The 20,530-nt window shown below is 44.8% G+C and overlaps 1 protein-coding gene across 2 annotated transcripts in view; it reads right to left on the bottom strand.

Annotated features, from left to right (window-relative positions):
* Window positions 1-18,062, bottom strand: part of Nfx1 (nuclear transcription factor, X-box binding 1) — a 54,788-nt gene extending 36,726 nt beyond the window's left edge. Inside the window, exons 1-6 of one of the 2 annotated variants that reach the window (XM_052176259.1) lie at window positions 17,917-18,062; window positions 12,253-13,242; window positions 5,264-5,422; window positions 4,716-4,793; window positions 2,112-2,217; window positions 174-245 (exon numbers count right to left, since the gene is read on the bottom strand). In XM_052176259.1, the coding sequence (XP_052032219.1) occupies window positions 174-245; window positions 2,112-2,217; window positions 4,716-4,793; window positions 5,264-5,422; window positions 12,253-13,242; window positions 17,917-17,941 (1,430 nt within the window). In that variant the 5' untranslated portion in view covers window positions 17,942-18,062. The remainder of the gene's footprint in view (window positions 1-173; window positions 246-2,111; window positions 2,218-4,715; window positions 4,794-5,263; window positions 5,423-12,252; window positions 13,243-17,916) is intronic. The other variant, XM_052176260.1, reaches the window with a different exon arrangement.
* Between the last annotated feature and the right edge of the window lie 2,468 nt (window positions 18,063-20,530).

The raw sequence follows: 20,530 nt of genomic DNA, 5'->3' as shown, positions 1-20,530 counted from the left end.
ATTCTGCTGGTTTATCCTTTCCTTCCCAGAGGTCCTGGAACCTAGGCCTCAGGGACAGCAGGGGATGACTTTATACCTACCACTCACTTCTGTTTACTAATCTTTTAGGTTAAACACTCACAAGTAAATCATACATATGAAAACTGATTTCTACAGGCCAACTCTAATTTTACCTGGTCCGTCCACATTCACATGTTTTAGTTGTAAAAGCAGGGCAGGGTGGGCAGGGTCCGGGATGGCAGAGACTGGGGAAAAGGAGAAAAAAAAAAAAAAGAAAGAAAGAAAGCTTCAATGAATAGACCATGTCTACATACTGAAACTAAAACAAAGCTGCCGCAGCTATGTCCACTGTGAGCACAGCAACGTGAGAGCCCATCTTTTTTGTCAACCTGACACAACAGGGAAGAGGAAACCTCAATCAGAGAATTGCCTTCATCAGACTGTCCTGTGAGCATGTCTGGAACACCATCTTAACTGATTACTGATGGGAAAGGGCCCAACCCACTGTGTGTGTGGGGGCACTACCCAGCACTGTGTGTGTGTGTGTGTGCACTACCCAGCACTGTGTGTGTGTGGGCACTACCCAGCACTGTGTGTGTGTGTGTGTGTGTGTGGGCACTACCCAGCACTGTGTGTGTGTGTGTGGGCACTACCCAGCACTGTGTGTGTGTGTGGGGGCACTACCCAGCACTGTGTGTGTGTGTGGGGGCACTACCCAGCACGCGGGTCAGGGGTGCATAAGCAAGCTGCCTGAATAGTAGTAGAGGCAGAGTCTGTATGCGTTGGTTTTCCTGGCTCCAGGGCTCTACAGAAAACCCTGTCTCGAAATGCCCCCACCCCCCAAAAAACCAACCAACCAAAAACAAAACCAACCAAACAAAAAGAAACAGCTGTATTTTAAACAGATGAGACAGCACATAGCGTCAGCACCAAGGAGGCAGAGGCAGGTGGGTTCCTGCACATCTGAGGTCAGCCTGGTCTACAAGGTGAGTTTTAGCCAGCTGCTCACACAGTAACATTTCTTCAAAGAAAGTCAAGAATGAATAATATTTTTATGCAGAAAATGTCTGGCGGCATTATCTCAGAATAGGTTATAACTTTAGAAAAGACAAAAGTAAAAACTCTAAACAAAACCAGGATTATAGCATGAAACCGTCTCAAAGCACAGAACAGAGTAAGACAGGGCAAGGCGCCCACTCTAAGCCTACTGACCTATTTATTGGCTTTCATTCCTCAAACCATGGAAAGGTGGAATCGTAGTACTGACTGCACCAAAAGCTCCTCTGGCTTCCACAATGGGATTTTTATGGCTGTTCCATACACATGTATCATGTATTTTTGATGCTGTTCACCCACCGCCGCCACACACTGCCTTCTCTTATCCTCACTCCCCAGTCTAGCTCGTCCCCTTCTCTTACTTTCATGTCTTTAAATAACAATAACAATAAAAACAAACATACAAAACCCAAAAAACTAGAGTCTACAGGCTGGAGAGATGGGTTTCATAATTAAGGGCACTCACTGCTCTTCCAGAAAACCTATGTTCAAGACCCAGCTTACAAGTGTCTGTCTGCAATTCGTATTCTGGGAAGGGGCATTCTAAATGATGGCAAATATAATCCTTTGGGAATTAAAGGCAACTGGAGTAAAGTCTAATTCAGTAGGCAACTGAATTTGTGAGAAAGAGAAACAAATATTCTTCACACCCTCAAAGTACTATCATACAGGCTGCTGCACAAATAAACGTCTTTCCTTGGCTGTCCTACAAATGGCTGTAAGTTTTGGAAGCTCTTTTCTTCTTAGAGCCAGGAGTACAAAACAACAGAACAATTACTGGCTTTGACACCCAGCTCCATCACATCCTAGCGTTGGAACATGGGTGTGACACTTGGCCTTTCTGAGCCTCATCTGTAAAGTGGAAATGATCATACCCACACATCACTAGGCTGTGGAAAGGATGTAACTACTTAGTAGAGTGTTTGCTAAAGATTCAGTGCTCAGCAAATGGTTCCTTTCACTTTCCCCCTTCTTGTTACAACAGTATGCACATTTAATGCCACTAACAAAGCACTTCCATGGGGACGCCCCAGAAGTCTATTTTTCCAACTTACAGGTTACAGGAATGTGGACAGTCCTGGCCAGGCTGTTTCTTTCTACAGACCTCACCACAACTATGTGGGATTTCATTTCTGCTCCATTCAGGATTCTTTACTTTGCCTACAACATATCAAATGCGAGAGTCAACGCTGTAAATTTCAACCACATTCTCAACTTTTATGAAATAGACAGTATGGAACTTGAGGATGGTTTTCCTCAGTACAACACCTATGTTATCATACATTCAGAAAGAGCTGGCTGTAATGCTATTTATCATACAATCTACTGAGCATGGTTAATCTTAATGTCAAGATTACCTGAAAAAGATAAAGATAAGTAACTTTTATCTATGAAAAAGACATGCCAGGCAGTGGTGGGTGGCATAGGCCTTTTTGATTTTTGGTTTTTTCGAGACAGGGTTTCTCTGTATAGCCCTGACTGTCCTGGAACTCACTCTGTAGACTAGGCTGGCCTCGAACTCAGAAATCCGCCTGCCTCTGCCTCCCAGAGTGCTGGGATTACAGGCGTGCACCACCACAGCCCGGCTGGCACAGGCCTTTAATCCTAGCACTTGGAAGGCAGAGGCAGGTGGATTTCTGAGGTCGAGCCCAGCCTGGTCTACAGAGTGAGTTCCAGGACAGCCAGGGCTATACACAGAAACCCTGTCTCGAAAAAATAGGAAAAAAAAAAGGAAGAGAAAAGAAAATGACATTTATGACTACTGAACACAATCTATTTTTAAAGATATTTACTAAATAAGCCATTAACAAATCTTCTTAAACTGGCAAGTATCTGGGGTAACAATCAGAAGGAAAGAAAGACAAGAGCCAGGGCACAGCTAGGTAGTAAGGCATTTCTTAACGTGGTCCATGCCCTGGGATCTGCTCCAGCACTGGGGGGAGCTCATGGGGTGGGTAAAGAAAGGGATTGAACAGGAAGAGGCTGTGGGATGAACAGACAGAAACCCACAGAGGAGGAGCCTGGGTCTAACGCTTCCCAGGAGGCACAAAAGGGCTGCACTTTCATAGTCAATGTCACTGTACGAATCGTCAAGGACATCTCTCTAGGCTTGGGCTACAGAGAGAAATGCTATCTCAAAAAAGCCAAAATAAACATATATCCTTTAAGATAATTAAGGTTTGCTATTTTCTGTCTGTCCGACTTCCTAATCACCTCTTACGTCTAATTTACATTATCTTTCCAGTATCATACTCGATCAAGAATATTCATTCCTTTACTAATATCGATTTAATATCCAAAACTCGGGTCAGAGCGATGGCACAATGTTTAAGAGCACTGATTGTTCTTCCAGAGGTCCTGAGTTCAATTCCCAGCAACCACATGGTGGCTCACAACTATCTGTAATGAGATCTGATGCCCTCTTCTGGAGTGTCTGAAGACAGCTACAGTATACTCACATATAACAATAAATACATCTTTAAAAGCAAAACAAAATAAAACAAACAAACAAAAAAAAAAAAACCCTAAAACATTCCCATTTAAAAAAAAATCCAAATCTCAGATTTTGGTAATAAAACATATACAATCAGCAGATTCCACACAAAGAGAAGCTAAAGTGAGAAGGGATTTATAAAAGGAGCTTCCTTTGGGAAAAAACAGCATTTGAAGTGAGATAGTTGAATGAAGATCTAACAAAGGGGGAGCAGGGCATAGCTCAGTAGTAGAGTGCTTGACTAACTTGCATGAGGTCCTGGGTTTGAGCCCAGCACCACAGAAAGGGTGGGATGGAGAACACGTTTGCTAGTGAAGAAATCAAGTGACTGAGTAATAGCTAGGCATCGTGGGAAAAAAGGAGGACTATAAGCAAGTTGGTTAGGACAATTAAGATAGTATAAAAAAAAGTAAATAGAACAAGCTAATTCTTTTACGAAAGTAATGGTCAAAAAAATCATGCTGCAAAAAGGGTAATTATTATGTAAGTCTATGTGGTCACATGGACTGGTGTCTTTGGAATACAGTTTCAGTGAGTCAACAAAGGCAGATGCAGAAATCTCATGGTTCACAGGGAGAAACAAACCGCCAAGAAACAAAATCAACTAGATTAATCACTATAAGGAAGGAGAAAAAAGAAGACATACAGCCAGGAGTAGGAATTCATCTGAACCAAAGAAAGCTGATGCTATTAAAAAACAGGAAGAGTGGCTGGGCTTTAAGGGTGGCATGTCTTTAAGCCCAGCACAGAAGTCAAAGGCAGTTGGATCTCTGTGAGTTCAAGTCCAGCCTGGTTTGCCTAGTAAGTTCAGTCCAGCCAGGGCTAACACAGTGAGACCTGTCTGAAAACAAAACCAGGAAAAACTATTATACAGAGAAGAAAGATACAGGGATAGTTTGTTATCAATTTATAGAAAATTTCTCTGTTATAAAGACATATGGTTGATTTCTTATTAAACACTATTTTTACTCATGCTGCTTAAATCTAGAATGTCAAAGCTGTTACAGCACCAAGGCCTATGACCCACTGGTGACACAAAACATGAGGACAGCAACACGTCCTCTGCTGTCCTCTTATGACTCTCAGGTCTTATCAGTGACTTCTGAAATTAGACCTGAGGACCACTAAGGTGAGTAAGTGCTACAGTGTGTACACACAAACTTACCACAGAAACAAGTATAGGTATTAGGAACATGTGCAGAAACATTCTGACAAGCAGGGCATCTCCAACCACTCTGGCCATCTGGGGGGTGGGGGGGAGAGCGAAAATGAATATATATTAAATACAATTTCTTTCCACAGTGTAAATTGGATTAGGGATATAGCTCACTGGTAGGGAATGTGCTTTGTCTACACAAGGCCCTAGCCTCAATCTTTGCACCCTCATGAAAAAGCAGCAGTTTAAAAAAGAATTAAACTCTGGCCTAGAATAGTAGCACACACCCTTAATTCCAGCACACAGAAGACAGAGGCAGGATCTGTAAGGAAGGCCAGCCTGGTTTAGCGAGACCTGTCTCAAAAAATAAATAAATTTATAGGAATTCACACCATGAAAATACTATTATCAGACATTTAAGAAAGAGATTCATGGTCTTAATTAATTCTCATCCTGAGTTGCACCCCTGCAAGTGTATTAATTCTGTCCTGCTGTTTTACTTCCGAATACTGTTCTCTTTAAAAAAACGATGCTCCCAGGAGCCAGGAATCACCGACCTGCATGCGATGCTGGAGAGCGTGCCCATTTCTTGATGCAGTTCAAATGAAAAACATGAAAGCAGCTCTGACAGCTCCACACCGGGGCTGTGACCTGCACCAACTCACAGCACACCATACACTCGTATTTTTCAGTAGTTAGCTGCTCAATCAGGGAACCTGTTAACAAAAAAAATTAACAAACTGAAACATATACAACTACCCCTCACTTCAGTCAATGAAGAAATGAGCCATTTGAGAGGATATCTAACAGATTTAATGGACACCTGATTTGAATAAGTGGCTATTCACACTATTGAGATCAAGAAAGGGCAGATGTGGCTGATAGAGGACTGAGAGAAGAGACCCTCAGGAAGGGATTCCCTCAGGAGGGAAACATCCTCCTCAATCTACCCAGATTACACAGAGCCATAGCTCAGGCCTGTACTCCTAGGGTTCAGGAAACTCATTTGAGCTCACACTTTCAAGACCAGCCTGGCTTAATAAAACTTTATCCCAAACTAAATAATAAATAATAGTAAGCACTGAATAGACTTAAGAGCTCTACAATCATCCATTGTTTTGATTTTATCCTGCAAATTGCCATTTTATATATTCACACCTTTTCCAGTGTTACCACACCCAGCTAGATTTTCAAGTATTCAATACTTATAGTTTATCAATAAGCAACTTTTTTGTTGTTGAGACAGTCTTGCTATACTGATCAGGTTAACCTCAGTCCCACAGCAACCTCCAGAAGGCTACAATTGCAGATAGCCACCACTACACTGTCTTACAACAAACGTTTTATAATCCAATTGCAGTGAAGTTAGGCTTCCGAGATACACATCATATATTTATATTGATGGATGGCTACAAACTGTGGAACCCCACAAGTTACTGGTAAGTCCTTTACAAGAGCTTTCTCTCACAAGTTCCACATTATGTCAGCAACTTGCAGATTATGTTTAGAATCTACTTTCTGTGTTCTGACTCTGGTCTATGCTGCTTTCTGCTTAGCTGGATTGTTACAGTGCCCTTTTGCTAGCAGTCTTCCTACTTTTGACTACAGCAGTAAGAACAGCAAACCACAAATTAAGTGTGGTCTGGTGGCTGTATACCAGTAATCCCAGCTACCTGGCACTCTTGCAGGAGTATCACAAGTTTGTGACCTGCCTGACACAGAATAATGGCAAGGCCAGTCTAGGCAACTTAGTGAGATACTGCCTTAAAATACAAAGGGAGGCAGAATACAGCTCAGCCGGAGAGTGCTTGCGTGGCACCATGAGGCCCTAGGTTCAACTCCCACTTGGGGACAGGGATGGGTAGGTACAGAAAGTTAGATGTACAGTTCTTGTCAAGTGAAACAAAAAACAACGAATGCATGAGTATTTTGCTTGCATATACCCTTTGAGACTAGAAGTGTCAGATACCCTGCAACAGAAGGTACAGACCACTGCGAGCTGCCACGTGGGTGCCAGAACTGAACCTGGGTCCTCTAAGAAAGCAGTCAATGCTCTTACATGCTAAATCACCTCCCTAGTCTCTCATCTCATGACTATAAAAGCCTAAATCCTCACAGTACTCCTCATATGGCTCTTCATATCCTACATGGTTATTGAAGCCCTCACCAACTTCCCTATTTCTTAGTCAGGTAGGTTCCTGCCTGGGGCCTGTATGCACCGTACTCCTCCTAGAAGACCTACCCTAGATACCTACATGGCTCAGCCCCGCACTCACACCAGTATTTACTCAAAATGTGACTTCCTTACTCAGCCACACTTACAAAAAATTACAATTCACTCTCCGGAATTTATCTATTCTTCTTCCATACTGTATTTTTTTTTTCCTCAACAATTTATAACTGTCTGATCGGGTCAGGCATCATGGTACATTCCTGGAGTCCCAGCACATGGGGTGCTCAGAAAGGAGAGGATCAAGACTCCTAGGCTCACATAGGCCACATAGTCAGACCCTGTCTTATAAAAAGAAAAGGAAGCCGGGGTGGTGGTGGTGGCGCACGCCTGTAATCCCAGCACTCTGGGAGGCAGAGGCAGGTGGATTTCTGAGTTCAAGGCCAGCCTGGTCTACAGAGTGAGTTCCAGGACAGCCAAGGCTATATATACAGAGTAACCCTGACTCAAAAAAACCAAATCAAAATAAATAAATAAATAAATAAAATTAAAAAAAAAAAAAGGAAACAAAACTTATCTGATAAAATATGCACTATATATTACATTACTCATTATCTAACTGCATACACAGGATATAGTCTCTTTGGGAGCAAAGACTTTTATTAGAGTGGTTCCTTTGGACATAGTGGGTACCCACAATAACACATAACTGACTCCAAAGAGGTCCTAGACAAATAAAAATATCTCACTGGCAATAGTAACTAACCTTCTCTTTAGTCTCATCAAAGTATGTCTAATATGCAAAACATGGTAGACGTGGAATTCTGAAGCTGCTCTGAGCTGGTAAACTGTCAGGTTTCACTGCCAAGACTCTGCCCACGCTAGGAGCAAGCTGCCTGACCACTGGCTCTTTTTCAGTTCCCACAGGCCTTTTCCCACTAGGGCTTCTGCAGCATTTCTCAGCCACGACTGTGTCTACTGTATGATTCTAATTGAACAGAGTGCCAGTCAAAGGACACACCCACTGAAATAACTGGGAGAACAGAGACCCAACTGAAATGCTAACTGACTGCAAACTTTTCAGATACACCAATAAATCTTTTATTTCTGTCTCTAACCCCCAAAGCCTCAGATACTTATACCTGCAGCACCAGTGAGTCCATCCACATAGCTCTTTCAAAAACAAAACTGTCTGTAGTAAGCCTGCTTTCCCTAACTGCTGGGAGAGCTTTGCTCTGCCTGCTCTGTGGTTGCTGCTAACCTCCACACCAGCTTGACTCAAAGGTTGTGCTCCCTTCACCAATTCTTCTCTTCAGGCAGCTGCTAAGATTTACAGCTTGCTCTCCTGGGGTTTTCCTTTTAAACTTCAATTAAACTGTCCTTGAGCTTAAAAAATAAAACCAGAAACAAACTATCCTAATTTACTTTTTATTGCTGTGATAAGACACCATCACCAAAAGTAAGTGGGAAGGAAATGGTTTATTTTAGCCTACAAAGAAGTCAGGGCAGGCACCCAGAACAACTGAAGCCAGGATGTACCAGTGCTTTACTATCTTGCTATTTCCTTCAATTACCTTTATTTCTTTCAATTAATTTATTCTTATTTCATGTGCATTGGTATTTTTTTTGCCTGCATGTGCTTCTGTGAGGGTGTCAGATCCCCTGGAACTGGAGTTACAGATCGTTTTTGAGCTGCCATATGGACGCTGGGAACTAGAACCCAAGTCCTCTAGAAGAGCGGCCAGTACTCTTAACTGAGGAGCCATCTCTTTCGCCCTCAGCTATCTTTCTCATACCTCCCCTAGACTGCCTGGCCAGGAGTAGCACTGTCCATAATGGGGCAGGCCTTCCACATCAATTACACTTATAAAGAAACAGAAAACTACCTGGGCAATGGTGGTGCACGCCTTTAATCCCAGCACTTGGGAAGCAGAGGCAGGGAAATTTCTGAGGCCAGCCTGGACTACAGAGTGAGTTCCAGGACAGGCAGGGCTACACAGAAAAACCCTGCATTTAAAAACAAACAAAAAGGGGCTGGACAGATGGCTCAGCAGGTAAGAGCCCAGACTGCTTTCCCTAAGGTCACTGAGTTCAAATCCCAGCACCCACATGGCAGCTCACAACTATCTGTAAAGAGATCTGACACAATCTTCTGGTATCTGAAAACAGTTACAGTATACTTACATATAATAAATAAATAAATAAATCTTTAAAAAAAAAGAAAAACAAACAGATGGAAAACGAAACCTTTGACATTTCAAGAGTGGATTTGAGCTGTAGGCTGAGGGATAGTCAAGGGGTCTGATTACTATGTGCTAGATAAAGTCATTAAAGTATTGCTAACTTTGTGTGGCGGTAGCACTGTGATCATATAAGAAAACTGGGGGGCTGGCTTTTGGATAGCTATAAACTCTCAGAGTAGTGTATGTGGGCAAAATAACTTGATTATCAGAATTTTCCTTTAAAAATGCAGCAGCAAACAAATAAACAGGTATATATATATATATATATATATATATATATATATATATATATATATATATATATATATATAAGTATCTTTTAAGATTAGAGCTCAGTGACAGTTGGGCATAGTGGCACACTTTTAATCCCAGTACTATGCAGGCAGAAGCAGTGCGGTTTTGGATTCTAGGCCAGCCTGGGCTACACAGAAACATGGGAGCAGGGGTAGGTCAGTGAAAAAACAGGCCATGGGGCAGGTGGCAGCTTCATGATTTAGGCTAAAGTCTCACATTAACCAAAAAGAGACTAATAAGGTAAAATTCATGAGGAAGAGCTTGTGCCCTGAAGCAATCCACCCCAACACACACAGAGGGTCTTGAGAAGTACGGCAGGGTACCCTCAAACCCAGTCTTCTTTCCCTATGCCAGGACTAAAGGTATGTTGGCTGCCATACCTAGCTCTTTGTCTTGATAAATACACACTCAGGACAAAATGAGGAATGTTTTCAAACAGCGTAAAAGGCTTCTTACAAAGAAGGGGGCAGGATGGTAACTGTGAGGGAAGAACATGTGCTTTTTTGGAAGATAAAATCAGAACCAAAGGACAGAATGTACTTACAGGAAAGTTTCCCATCCAACATAACCATGTTCTGTGTAACAGTCAGAGCTGACTAACAACTGTGTTTCAAGAGTTGTGTGGCAAGAGCACCAAAGGGGGGAAAAAAGAAAGATATGGAATCTAGGCCAAGGATAGTGCCCCATGCCTCTAACCCAGCCCCCAGAGGCAGAGAAAGGAAGAGTTGTTAGTCAAGGTCAGCCTGGTCTAGAGAGCAAGTTCCAGACTAGCTAGGGCTACAAAAGGGACCCACATCTCAAAACAAAAACCAAACCAAAACAAACCGAATCAAAAAAACCAAACCAAACCAACCAATAACAACAAAAGCTGGGTGTGGTGGTGGTGCACATCTTCAGTCCCAGCACCCAGAGGCCAGGGCTACATAGCGAGACAAAAAAAGAAAAGTATGTTCTTAACTAGCCTAAGACTAGTGACACTGTCAGGTATGTAAACTACAGTTTCAAGTGATAAATTTGGAAACATTAGTGTATATATGATGATATAAAAAGACATATTTGTTAAGGACTAGAAGACATAAATACCATAGGGTAAGAAAAGGCTCCCTGGGTATGTAACTAAATTAGCTTTTGAAACATCAGTAATTTCTGGTGGAACTAGAGCATAAGCCTTTAATCCTAGCACCGGAGGGCAGAGCTCTGAGAGTTCTAGGCCAACTTGGTCTAAAAAGGGACTCCCACACAGCCAGGACTACATGGTGAGAACCTGTCTGAAAGGAGTTCTGTTGAAGAGATGGTTCAGTGGTGTACTAATCTTACTGAGGACCTAAGTACAATTCCCAGCAGCCCTGGGGTAGCTCATGACCTCCTGTTACTTCAGTTCCAGTGAATCTGATGCCCTTCTTCTGGCCTCAGACAGCTTCTCAGCATACATAAACACTCAAGTTAATGTGAGTTCAAGGACAGCCTAGTCTACATACCAAGTTCTAAGCTAGCAAGGGCTACACAATGAGAGTCTTGTCTCAAAAACAAAAAACAAGGGACTGGGGAGATGCTCGATGCCTAAGAGCACTCGCTGTCCGCTCCCCCGGGGATGTGGGTTGGCTCCTAGCACTGGCGGCTCACGATCAGCTGCAACTTCAGCTGATCTGACTCTTCCTTCTGGCCTCCATGGGGACCAAGCACACACAGTACACATACATATATCTAAAATATTGAAAATAAACACAGTGGTGGTACATACCTTTAATCCGAGGAGAGATTAATCTACACTTGGAAGACAGAGGCCAGCGGATCTCTGAGTTAGAGGTCAGGTCAGCCTGGTCTACAGGGTAAGTTCCAGAGCAGCCAGGGGTACACAGAGAAGCAAAAACAAACCCAAACAACAACAAAACACCAAACAAAACCAAAACAAACAAACAAAATGCCAAAAAAGCAAAAACCAAAACAAACAAAAACCAACCAGACAAAAACAAAAACAAAAACAAAAACAAAGACCGAAACTGCAGCAAAAAAGTTTACATTGCTCATTGGGTAGGCACTGTAGATAGAGGGAACTGCATCCAACAGCTTGGAGAGACAAGACAGGAAGGACTGTGTAAGAAATGGCAGAGTAAGGCAACGGGATGGGAATGGCGAGGAGAGTAGAGGCTAGAGTTCACGGTGAGGAGAACCAGAGAACAGAGGAACGACAAGCTCAAGATGTGTTTTGGAAAAGCTGTTCACTGATGATGGAGCAAAAGAACTGAAGAAAGAATGAAGACATGAGACAGGACCACAGCAATGGAGCAAAAAATGAGAGGAGATGCTATAGGCTGTAAGCAGCAGAGGCACTGATGTTACCTGGTCCTGCTTCTGCTACAACTCAAGAGAAGAATATAACCGGATATTTGTATCATCTCTGTCTACATCTAAAGCACCACACAAGAACTTATCGTAGGAAACTAAAAAAAAAAATCCTGGGCCTGGTGGTATAGGCTTGTGGTACTAGCCACTCAGGATGCTGAGGCAGGAGGATCACAAGTTCAAGCCTTGCCTGAATTATAGAATAAGTTCAAGGTCATCCTGGGTTACTGTATAAAGACTGTGTCTCAGAAAAAAAAAGAAAAAGATATGGGGATATAGCTCAGCGTCAGAGCGCTTGTAACCCTGTCCCAAACAAGAAAATAAAAAGATTACCATTTGAGGACAGCAACGTGTTGTAGCGGGATCTAAGCAGGTGCTGAAGTTAAGATAGAGATCTCACTGTGTTATCTTTTTTATTTTCTGGTTTCTCAATTATGTGAATGTATTGCTTAAAAATTAGTCGCAAGCGCCGTCTTCCCACCCTCCAGGCACTTACCTGTATGTGTTTCCACATTCTTCAGCATGTGGTTCTGTTTGCCTCTGGGAAAAGGAGAGAGCACTTGGGGATCCTGTCTCCTTCCAGCAGTTTTCTCCTGGTCAACCCTTCTGGAAGACTTGCTGACAACTGCCAAATTCCCAGTGTCACAGGCTGACTTCGTTGGTCTTTCTCTGAGATTATCCTTTGGAATGGGGGGCATGTTGTTTTTGGGCCCTGCATTTATATGCCGCTGACTCTCCTGTTTTGGTGGGTTCCTGCCTGGCCGTGGTCTGGCCCCTTCCACTTCCCAGGGAGGCCTTTTCTGGGGATATCTTCTCTGCTCATTCCGCCTGCACACACACGGATCTGCTCCAGGTTTTCTACAGGAGGCATCTGAAGAGTCAGTGTGGGCAATGGCCACAGGTCTGGTATTTTCGTCCTCAGACTTTGGGCTCATTCTATTACCCCACTCGCTTCTAAGTCTCCCTTTGGCCTTTGGTCCTCTGCCATAGTTGTATGTGAGCTGCGCTGCTTTTTTGGGTTTCGCTCCCCTGGGATCTGCAATAACCACTTCCTTCTCACTCTCGGAAGGGCTGTGTTCTCCAGGGTTTGTTCCACTCTCTGACCTGGCTACACTTTCTAAGCTAGATGTATCTGATGCCTGCTCAGTGAGCCCTTGGGCTTTCTTGACTCTGTTTTGGTGCTTTTCATTCCTTGATTTCTGCCATGGCTGATTCTGAAGACCGTGATTCTTGAGTGATCTATTAGATGACTGGAAAAAACCCTGTGGACTCTTAGGTTTGCTTCCAGAGGCATAGCTGTGCTGATGAACAGCAGAGATGTCATCGTAAGGGATGTGTCTGGGAAGGTGACAGGGAGGTGACGAACTATAATTTCTTCGGCCAATCCGACTAGAATCTAGTCTTCTTTGGGTCCCACAATTTAGACCCGAAGTTTTTCTCTCCTGAGGAATGAACTCAGCAGCATCTGTATTGAATTTAAAAGCGCCTAGGAAACAAAAAAGACACCTGGTAAGAAATGAGCCCATAAGACTCTTAACAGGCACGACTGAAAAATATTTTCCTAAAATCATTCAATAAAACAGGCTTAATGAGATTTCTCTCTCATGAAAATCTCAGGCCATTAGTACCTGTGAAGGATGATGAGTACCTCATGTCTAGTGGACACTGACAGACAGCCACTGATGGCTTAGGAAATCTAGCGTTATGAATACGTATTTACTCAGAAATCTTAGGAGAGACAAAGTCAGGAATGGTAGTATGTACTGTAGTCCCCTCGCTCAGGATTCACATTCAAGGAGAGCCTGAGCTGCAGGAGAACCTATAACCCAACCCAACCCTAGAAAGAGAGCAGAGCATGCTGCTTCATGCTCTACTCCCACATCGAGAGGTCTAGGCGGGACAATCACCAGTTTGAGAATAGCCCGGGTTCCACAGTAAGACTTTGTCTCTATAAAAACAAAGGTCAGATTTAGGGATGAGAAGTTCACATCGTCTTTCAAAACACTATAGCAGTATTGCATAACAGCAGCCAACAGGCTTCAAAATGAGCTGAAATGGGTTTAAAGTCTGAATGGACTATCACCTGACCACCCCTGGCTTTAGTTACCACGTCTGTAACTAGGGACAACAATGTTTAGTTTAAAGGATTATCCTGGCACATAAAAGATTCCACACAGACAATATTAGCACATGAGTATGCAATCTCTCTCTTCCCCCTGGAAATATAGTTTGGATTTTTCATATGTAACTCCTACAATATGTTATAAAATTCCTATGTCTTAAATTTTAACCTTACTTTAATCTCAGCCCACTCACTTCCCTGCCAAGGTGATTCTGAGTACAGCCAGCTCAGTTCCTGAAACCCAAAGAAATCATCTGCCAGGGCAAGCAAATCTTGGTACATCTGAGGCTGGTTTATGAGACCTTGTCTTGTGAGGAGGGAGGGAAGGAGGAAGGGAGGAACTATCTGTCAGAGTTATGGAAGCAATCAACAGTATGTAAAATGTGAATTTAAGTCCTGGCCTACCATTTACTGTTTGTTTTAAATCATCTGTCTTTTGAGAAAAGACCTCATTATGTAGCCCAGGCTGCCTTCAAATTCACTATATAGCTCAGGCTGGCTTCAAAAAGGCAATACCCTTGCCCCAATCTTTTGAGTCATATGATTAGGGTACACTATCATGTCCTGCTTTATTGTGCTTTAATGTGTTACTTAGCTCCTTTTTCCTTATGTGTAATGAAGAACACAATCCCTACATCAGAGTTGCCAGGGCTCCTAATAGCACAAGTTAATAGCACTCCCTCCTACAGTGGTTAAAATAGTGCCTTATTACTGCTCTTAGAACTACCAACTATCTTAACTCAGACTCAATGAGTATACTGCAAAACCTGTGGATTTCAAGGTTAATGGTAAAACCTGGTACTTAACATGGGCCACACACTCTTCCAAGCACTTTGCATGTGTTAACTTCTTTATTCCGTTTTAAATATGTACGTGTAAGTATCTCTGTGGTATGAACATGTGTGAGTAGGTGTCCTGAGACAAGAGGTTATCAGATCCCCTGGAGCTGGAGTTACAGGAACTGTGAGTCACCTGGTATAGATGCTAAGGACCAGATTTGGGTCCTCTGGAAGAACAGTGGTCTTAGCAGCTGAGCATCTCCCCAGCTTCATTAGCTCATTTAACCTTCACACTGCTGATGAGAACACTGGGTAGCTTGCCCAAGGCCATGCAGGCACACACTCCAAGGCAACTCAGAATTCTCCCTTAGGATACGGTAGGACGGCATGTAGCACTGGTGACTTCTGCTCATATTTACACTGCACACTGACTGCAAGGCAGCAGTACCATAGAAACATAGTAAAGAACTGGTGAGATCATAAAGGCCATGGAGAAACATCTCATTCAGTCCAGGATTTGTCCCAAACACTTTCATACAGGCAGTGTCCTGAGGATGGGGTGAAGGGCCTCACAAACGGCAAGATCAGAGAAACTCAGAGTGGCAGAGGAACCCCAGAAAGATGAGGTGCATTTAAAAGTGGGAATGGGTAAACGGTGCAAAGAGGTGCCGTACAGTTCTCCCCTGCTTGAGGCAAGGATGGAGAAGGGGGCTAGGTCAGGAAAGCTGCCCTGTAGCCTGGGAAAGGATGTTTCGTGTTGACCAGCCACACACAGTTGGGTTTTTACTAGACCTAAGCCAAAACCCTCAGGAAAACCCTTAGAGAGGGCTGGAGAGATGGCCGAGCTCACGGGCTGCTCTTCCAGAGGATCCATGTTCAGTTTCCAGCACCCATTTGGCAGGTCACAACTGGCTTTAACTCCAGTTCCAGGGGAGTCAATACCCCCACACAAATACAACAACGCACAGTGTAATAAAAGAAAAATCTGTAAAGAGGCTTGAGGAAAGGGATAGGTGAGACACAGTTCACTACTTTAAGTAGATGTTCCTCCATTAGTGAGATGTGCTCTCACCAAGGCATCATTATAACACAAGTAAGGGGACCAGACACCCAACAGAACCCAGCAAGGTGAGAGTAAGCCAACCAGCTGGCACTAGAAAGTCTAATAATAAGGGGGAAAAGTTTATCCTGGACCAGTCTATTTAAAGACCTCACTCAGGGCAGTGGATCACCACAGCCTGTGGGTTGTGAGTCCTTGGGGGGTATAGAACAAGCCTTTCAGAGGGGTCCCCTAAGACCACTGGAAAGCACAGATATTTAAATTATGATTCATAATAGTGGCAATACTACAGTTAAGAGGGAACAACAAACAATTTTATGGTTGGGGGTCACCACAACCTGAGGAACTGTATTAAAGGGCCACAGCATTAGGAAGGCTGAGAACTGCTGCTTCCGGAAGTGGGTGAGCTAGACAGGATGTTACGGTGAGAACGAAGACTACAGGCACCAGGGAGCAGGGATTTCTTGAGCACAGGGACTCAGCAAATGCTTTGGGGCATGTCGGTGGTAACCTAGAGCACAGTCCCAGAGGCTAACACTAGAGTCACAGCTAGCCCTCACTCAGCTCTGCTCCAAATGTCTAAGGGTGTGGACGTAAGTCAGGATGAGGATGAGAAGATGACCAGACTCGGTTTAGAGGGCCGGTGAAGGCCTGGAGGGGGAGAATGACAGTGTATCTGCCTAAGTTCTCCACTCTCCAAGATGACTTTTATATCCACATCAAGACTAGGGCATACCAAGGCAGTGTGTTCTTCCGCTTTTAAACCGCGACAGGGAAAAAGACACCTGACCTGTCACATAGTACAGGCACAGCCTTAATTTGACAGAAGCGCAATTGTAATTCAAACCAATCGGACATTGCTGTGCAGATTTTCAGTAAGAGCAGGCCTTTAAGTCAAATCTACATAGTGTATGACAAGTGTCGTCCCCCCCCCCCCCTTTAAATTGTAAAGTTAAGAGTGTGTTGTTGCTAGTAAAAGAAACCGCTGTTTCTCCGCCTCCACCCCCCATCTCGCCCTTCCCAGGCAGGATCTCACTATGTAACCCTGGCTGGCCTGTGTAGAGCAAGCTGGACTCGAACTCCTGTTTTGGCCTCCCTAGTGCTGGGATTAAAGATGTGCGCCACCATGTCGACACCACTGAAACATTTGGTTTACTCAAAAAAAAAAAAAAAAAAAAAAAAAAAAAAAAAAACCCAAATCCTTTTCTTTTCATCGTGTGTGCCAGTGTTAGCAAGAGAGCTTTAGAAGAGGGAGGGGATGGGATATATGCCACGTGTTTTTGCTGATGCCCGCCGTGGCCAGAAGAGGGCGTCAGATCGCCTACGGCTTACAGGTGGTTGTGCAAGCGGAACGTGACTACTTTGAAAGAGCAGCTTCTGTTCTTAAACACTTCAACTATCGCCCCAGTTTCTTGGCTCATTTTCACATTTAGGTGAATGTGCACTAATAATACCCCATGCAAAACGTTTCTTTTGGATTGCTGTCCACAAAACTTGAAACCCCGGATCTACCAATCCGCCTGAAAGAAAATGGAAATAACTCCTATTAACAGTCAAATGAGGCTGTCTCTAACCACCTCAGGGTTGCTCCGGGAGGGAAAGTCAGCCAACAATTAAGGGACAGAACAGGGAGGGTCTGGGAATTAGCTTCCTAACTCCAGGCCGACAGATGAGGTAACTGAGACTGGATCACGCGCGTCACGCACCGCAAGATGGGATTTCAAAGCCCTCAGGACCAGGCCCGCCCGCCCGCCCGCTCGCTCGCTCGCCCGCCCGCGCGCGCGGACCCCGCCACTCCGAGAGGGTTGAGAACACACCCCTAGCACCGCGCGCAAGCTCTGTGCTGGACTCCAGGGCCCACTACGGAGAGTCGCCTACGCCCGCCCGCCGGACTCTGCGCCGCGCTGCCCAGGGAAAGCCGGAAGGAACCCCGCGGGGGCGCTGGACGCCCACGGCCGCTCCCTTGGCGCCGGAACCCGCCCGCTCTCCTCGAAAACCCAGGGGCCGAGCCTCACCATCCTGTGGAAGATGGAGGGTTCCGTACGTGCAGCGCGCGTGGCTTGGCCCTCGCGAGCCACTGTCCCCGGCGCAGCACGCGCCCCACTTGCCACCGCAGTGGCCCGAACCCTGCCGACTAAGACTGCTAGACCCTAGAGGTGCCGCGCGGGCCGTGGGGGTGGGGGTGGGGCCGGGCAGTACCTGAGACCGGAGGCGCCTCCGCCATCCCGTGCCGCAGCACCTCACGCGAGCCCCGCCACCGAGCGAAGGCTGTCACCTGGTCACGTGTCCCGGATTTCCGGCGCCGAGAGACTCTTCGCTCCTACGCGCGTGCAGACGGCCAAAGGGGTGGTGCTACCTGAACCGAGAAATGGCGCATTTGGGACGTCAGACAAAAGCGACGGCCCGGGCGGAAGCGGGAGGGGAGGGGTGTGGGGGGACGAGGGCTGGAGGGGGTCCGGACCGCGGGGTCTACCGCCCGAACTTGCATAATTGTTTTTCGGGAGCTGCTGGGTTTTCCAGCTGCAACGCCTTTTTGTCAAGTCCTGCCATCTGCCCAGCTTCAAATGTCCTTCAGATCAGAGTCGGCCTGGAGTGACTCACGCAGGCGGCGAGGAGGAGGGCACTGTAGTAATCAAAGGGCATTGTGGAGGAAAAGACTGCAGAACAATAAAAGGTCACCTGCCAGTGGTGGTAGCCTACAACTCCAGGACCAGGGAGGCTGAATCGGAGCGGGTGGGGTGGGGTGGAATGTGCTGAGTTCCAGGTCATCCTGGGCTACCTATCCCTGTCTGTGTAAAACGAAGCAAAACAGTATCTAAAGGACTAATTGGAAATGAGCCACAAACTGTACAAGTAACAAAGACAAATGAACACCAACTGAGGTAGACAGTTTGAAGTTACTGTTTTTTGTGGGGGTGGGGGCAGGGTGTCGCGATGTAGCCCCTACTGGTATACAGGCATTGTGCTGGCCTGCCCCCAGGGCAACTGCTTACACTTGCCTCCAGGAGGTGCGACCGACCGGTGTTAGGAAAGGGCACCCCCACCCCCAGTCCCTGCCACTCAGCAGCTGTCTATTGCCAGCATCCCCTCCCCTTCCCTCTGCATCATGGATTTGCTTCGTCTGACTGGGTCCATGTCTATTTGTCTGCTTCTATTCCTTTCCTAGACCCTCTATCCTTCCCCAATAAACCTCTTATACACAAGATCTTGCATGGCGTAATTTCTCAAGGTTGTACCTTGGCACGGGTCTTGCAATAGGATCTTCTTTGTCTCAGCCTCTTTTATAGTAAAATATAATCTTCCAAAGTGAGGTGTGGTGACCCAGGCCTTTAAATTCCAGCACTCCGGCAGCAGAGACAGCAGTTCTCTGTGACTCTAGAGGCCACTCTCCTCTACATAGTGAGTTCCAGGCTAGCCAGAGCAACATGGTATGTCCCTGTCTCAAACATACTCCATGATGTCTGTGACCATTTTGGTTACAGGGCTTTTACACTTCCTTCTAATGTCTACAGACTAAGAAGCCTTCTACTGGGTGGCTTAGCTTGCCCCTAACCCAGCAAATTTAGGAATCCTCCAGGAATATTTGAAAAGAAGGCACCCAAAAAGGTGAGACATGATAGCGTTGTATTTTTACTACCTGCAGTAATGAGACCACCAGAGAGCCAAGTAGGGAGGGGAGGGGAGAGAAGGGAAGTTTGTAAGCATGCTGCAAAGTCAACTGGCATCTTTGGAACTTAGCAGGCTACACACTACTTGTTCTCAAATGACATCTCACTCCAGATCATAGGAGCACAGCAAAGACCAATGTATAATGTTTAACAAACTTGAATAAAGGCTTGAGGTTTACAAAGTCAAACGAAGATGGCAATTTATCATCAGCACCAAATTAACCAGCCTAAAAGCCCAAATGATCGTATCTACGGCCAGAAGTTCTTTTTATCATTTTGGGGTTTTCAAGACAGGGTTTCTTGGTGTAGCCCTGACTGTCCTAGAACTCACTGGGTCCACCAGGCTGGCCTCGAACTCAGAAATCAGCCTGCCTCTGCCTTCCAAGTGTTGGGATTAAAAGCATGTGCCACCACTTCCCCGTGAGATAAGATAGCTTTGAAAGCAAAATATAAGGTAAAAATCTGATTTTGTAGAACCTAACTTTCCCTGAAATACAACATTGCATTACTAGATTGGATAAATGAAGAATATGCATTTCTCAAATAATTCAGACTTCTCCAGGAGCATGAAGTAGACCCATCCTGGAGTTTTCTATGTAGACAGACAGGCCTTTATCTCGGATCTGTTTGTCTCTGTCTCCCAGGTGCCAGAATTAAAGATGTGTGCCCCAATGCACAGTAGGTGAAACATCTTATTTTGGTTTTCTCTAAATTATTGAATTTGAAAATTTTTTAAAAACTGGCTTCACTTTAAAGTCAAGTTAGGCCTTTAGTTTCATGATCTTTCTATCTTAGTCTCTTTACTGCTGTAAGTATAACACCACGTTCTAAGTTGAATTGGAATATTTGTTTAAAAAAATTTCTTAATCTTTATTTTTATGAACATTGATTGGTGTTTTGCCTGAATATGTCTGTGTGAGGGTATCAAAGCACCTGGAATTGGAGTTACAGACAGTTGTAAGTTGACATGTGGGTGCTAGGAATTGAACCCAGGTCCTTGAGAAGAGCAGCTGGTGCTTTTAACTGCTGGGACATCTCTCCAGGCCCTGACACATTCCTTTTTTTAAAAAGGTGTTTTAAAATTATGTGTTGTGTGTGTGTGTCTGTGTGTGTACACATATGTATCATGATATGTGTGTGGAGGT

Source organism: Apodemus sylvaticus, chromosome 3 (assembly GCF_947179515.1).
Source record: "Apodemus sylvaticus chromosome 3, mApoSyl1.1, whole genome shotgun sequence".
NCBI classification, from domain to species: domain Eukaryota; kingdom Metazoa; phylum Chordata; class Mammalia; order Rodentia; family Muridae; genus Apodemus; species Apodemus sylvaticus.
The sequence above is the reverse complement of the archived record's forward strand: the minus strand, read 5'-3'. Positions and strand labels throughout refer to the sequence as shown.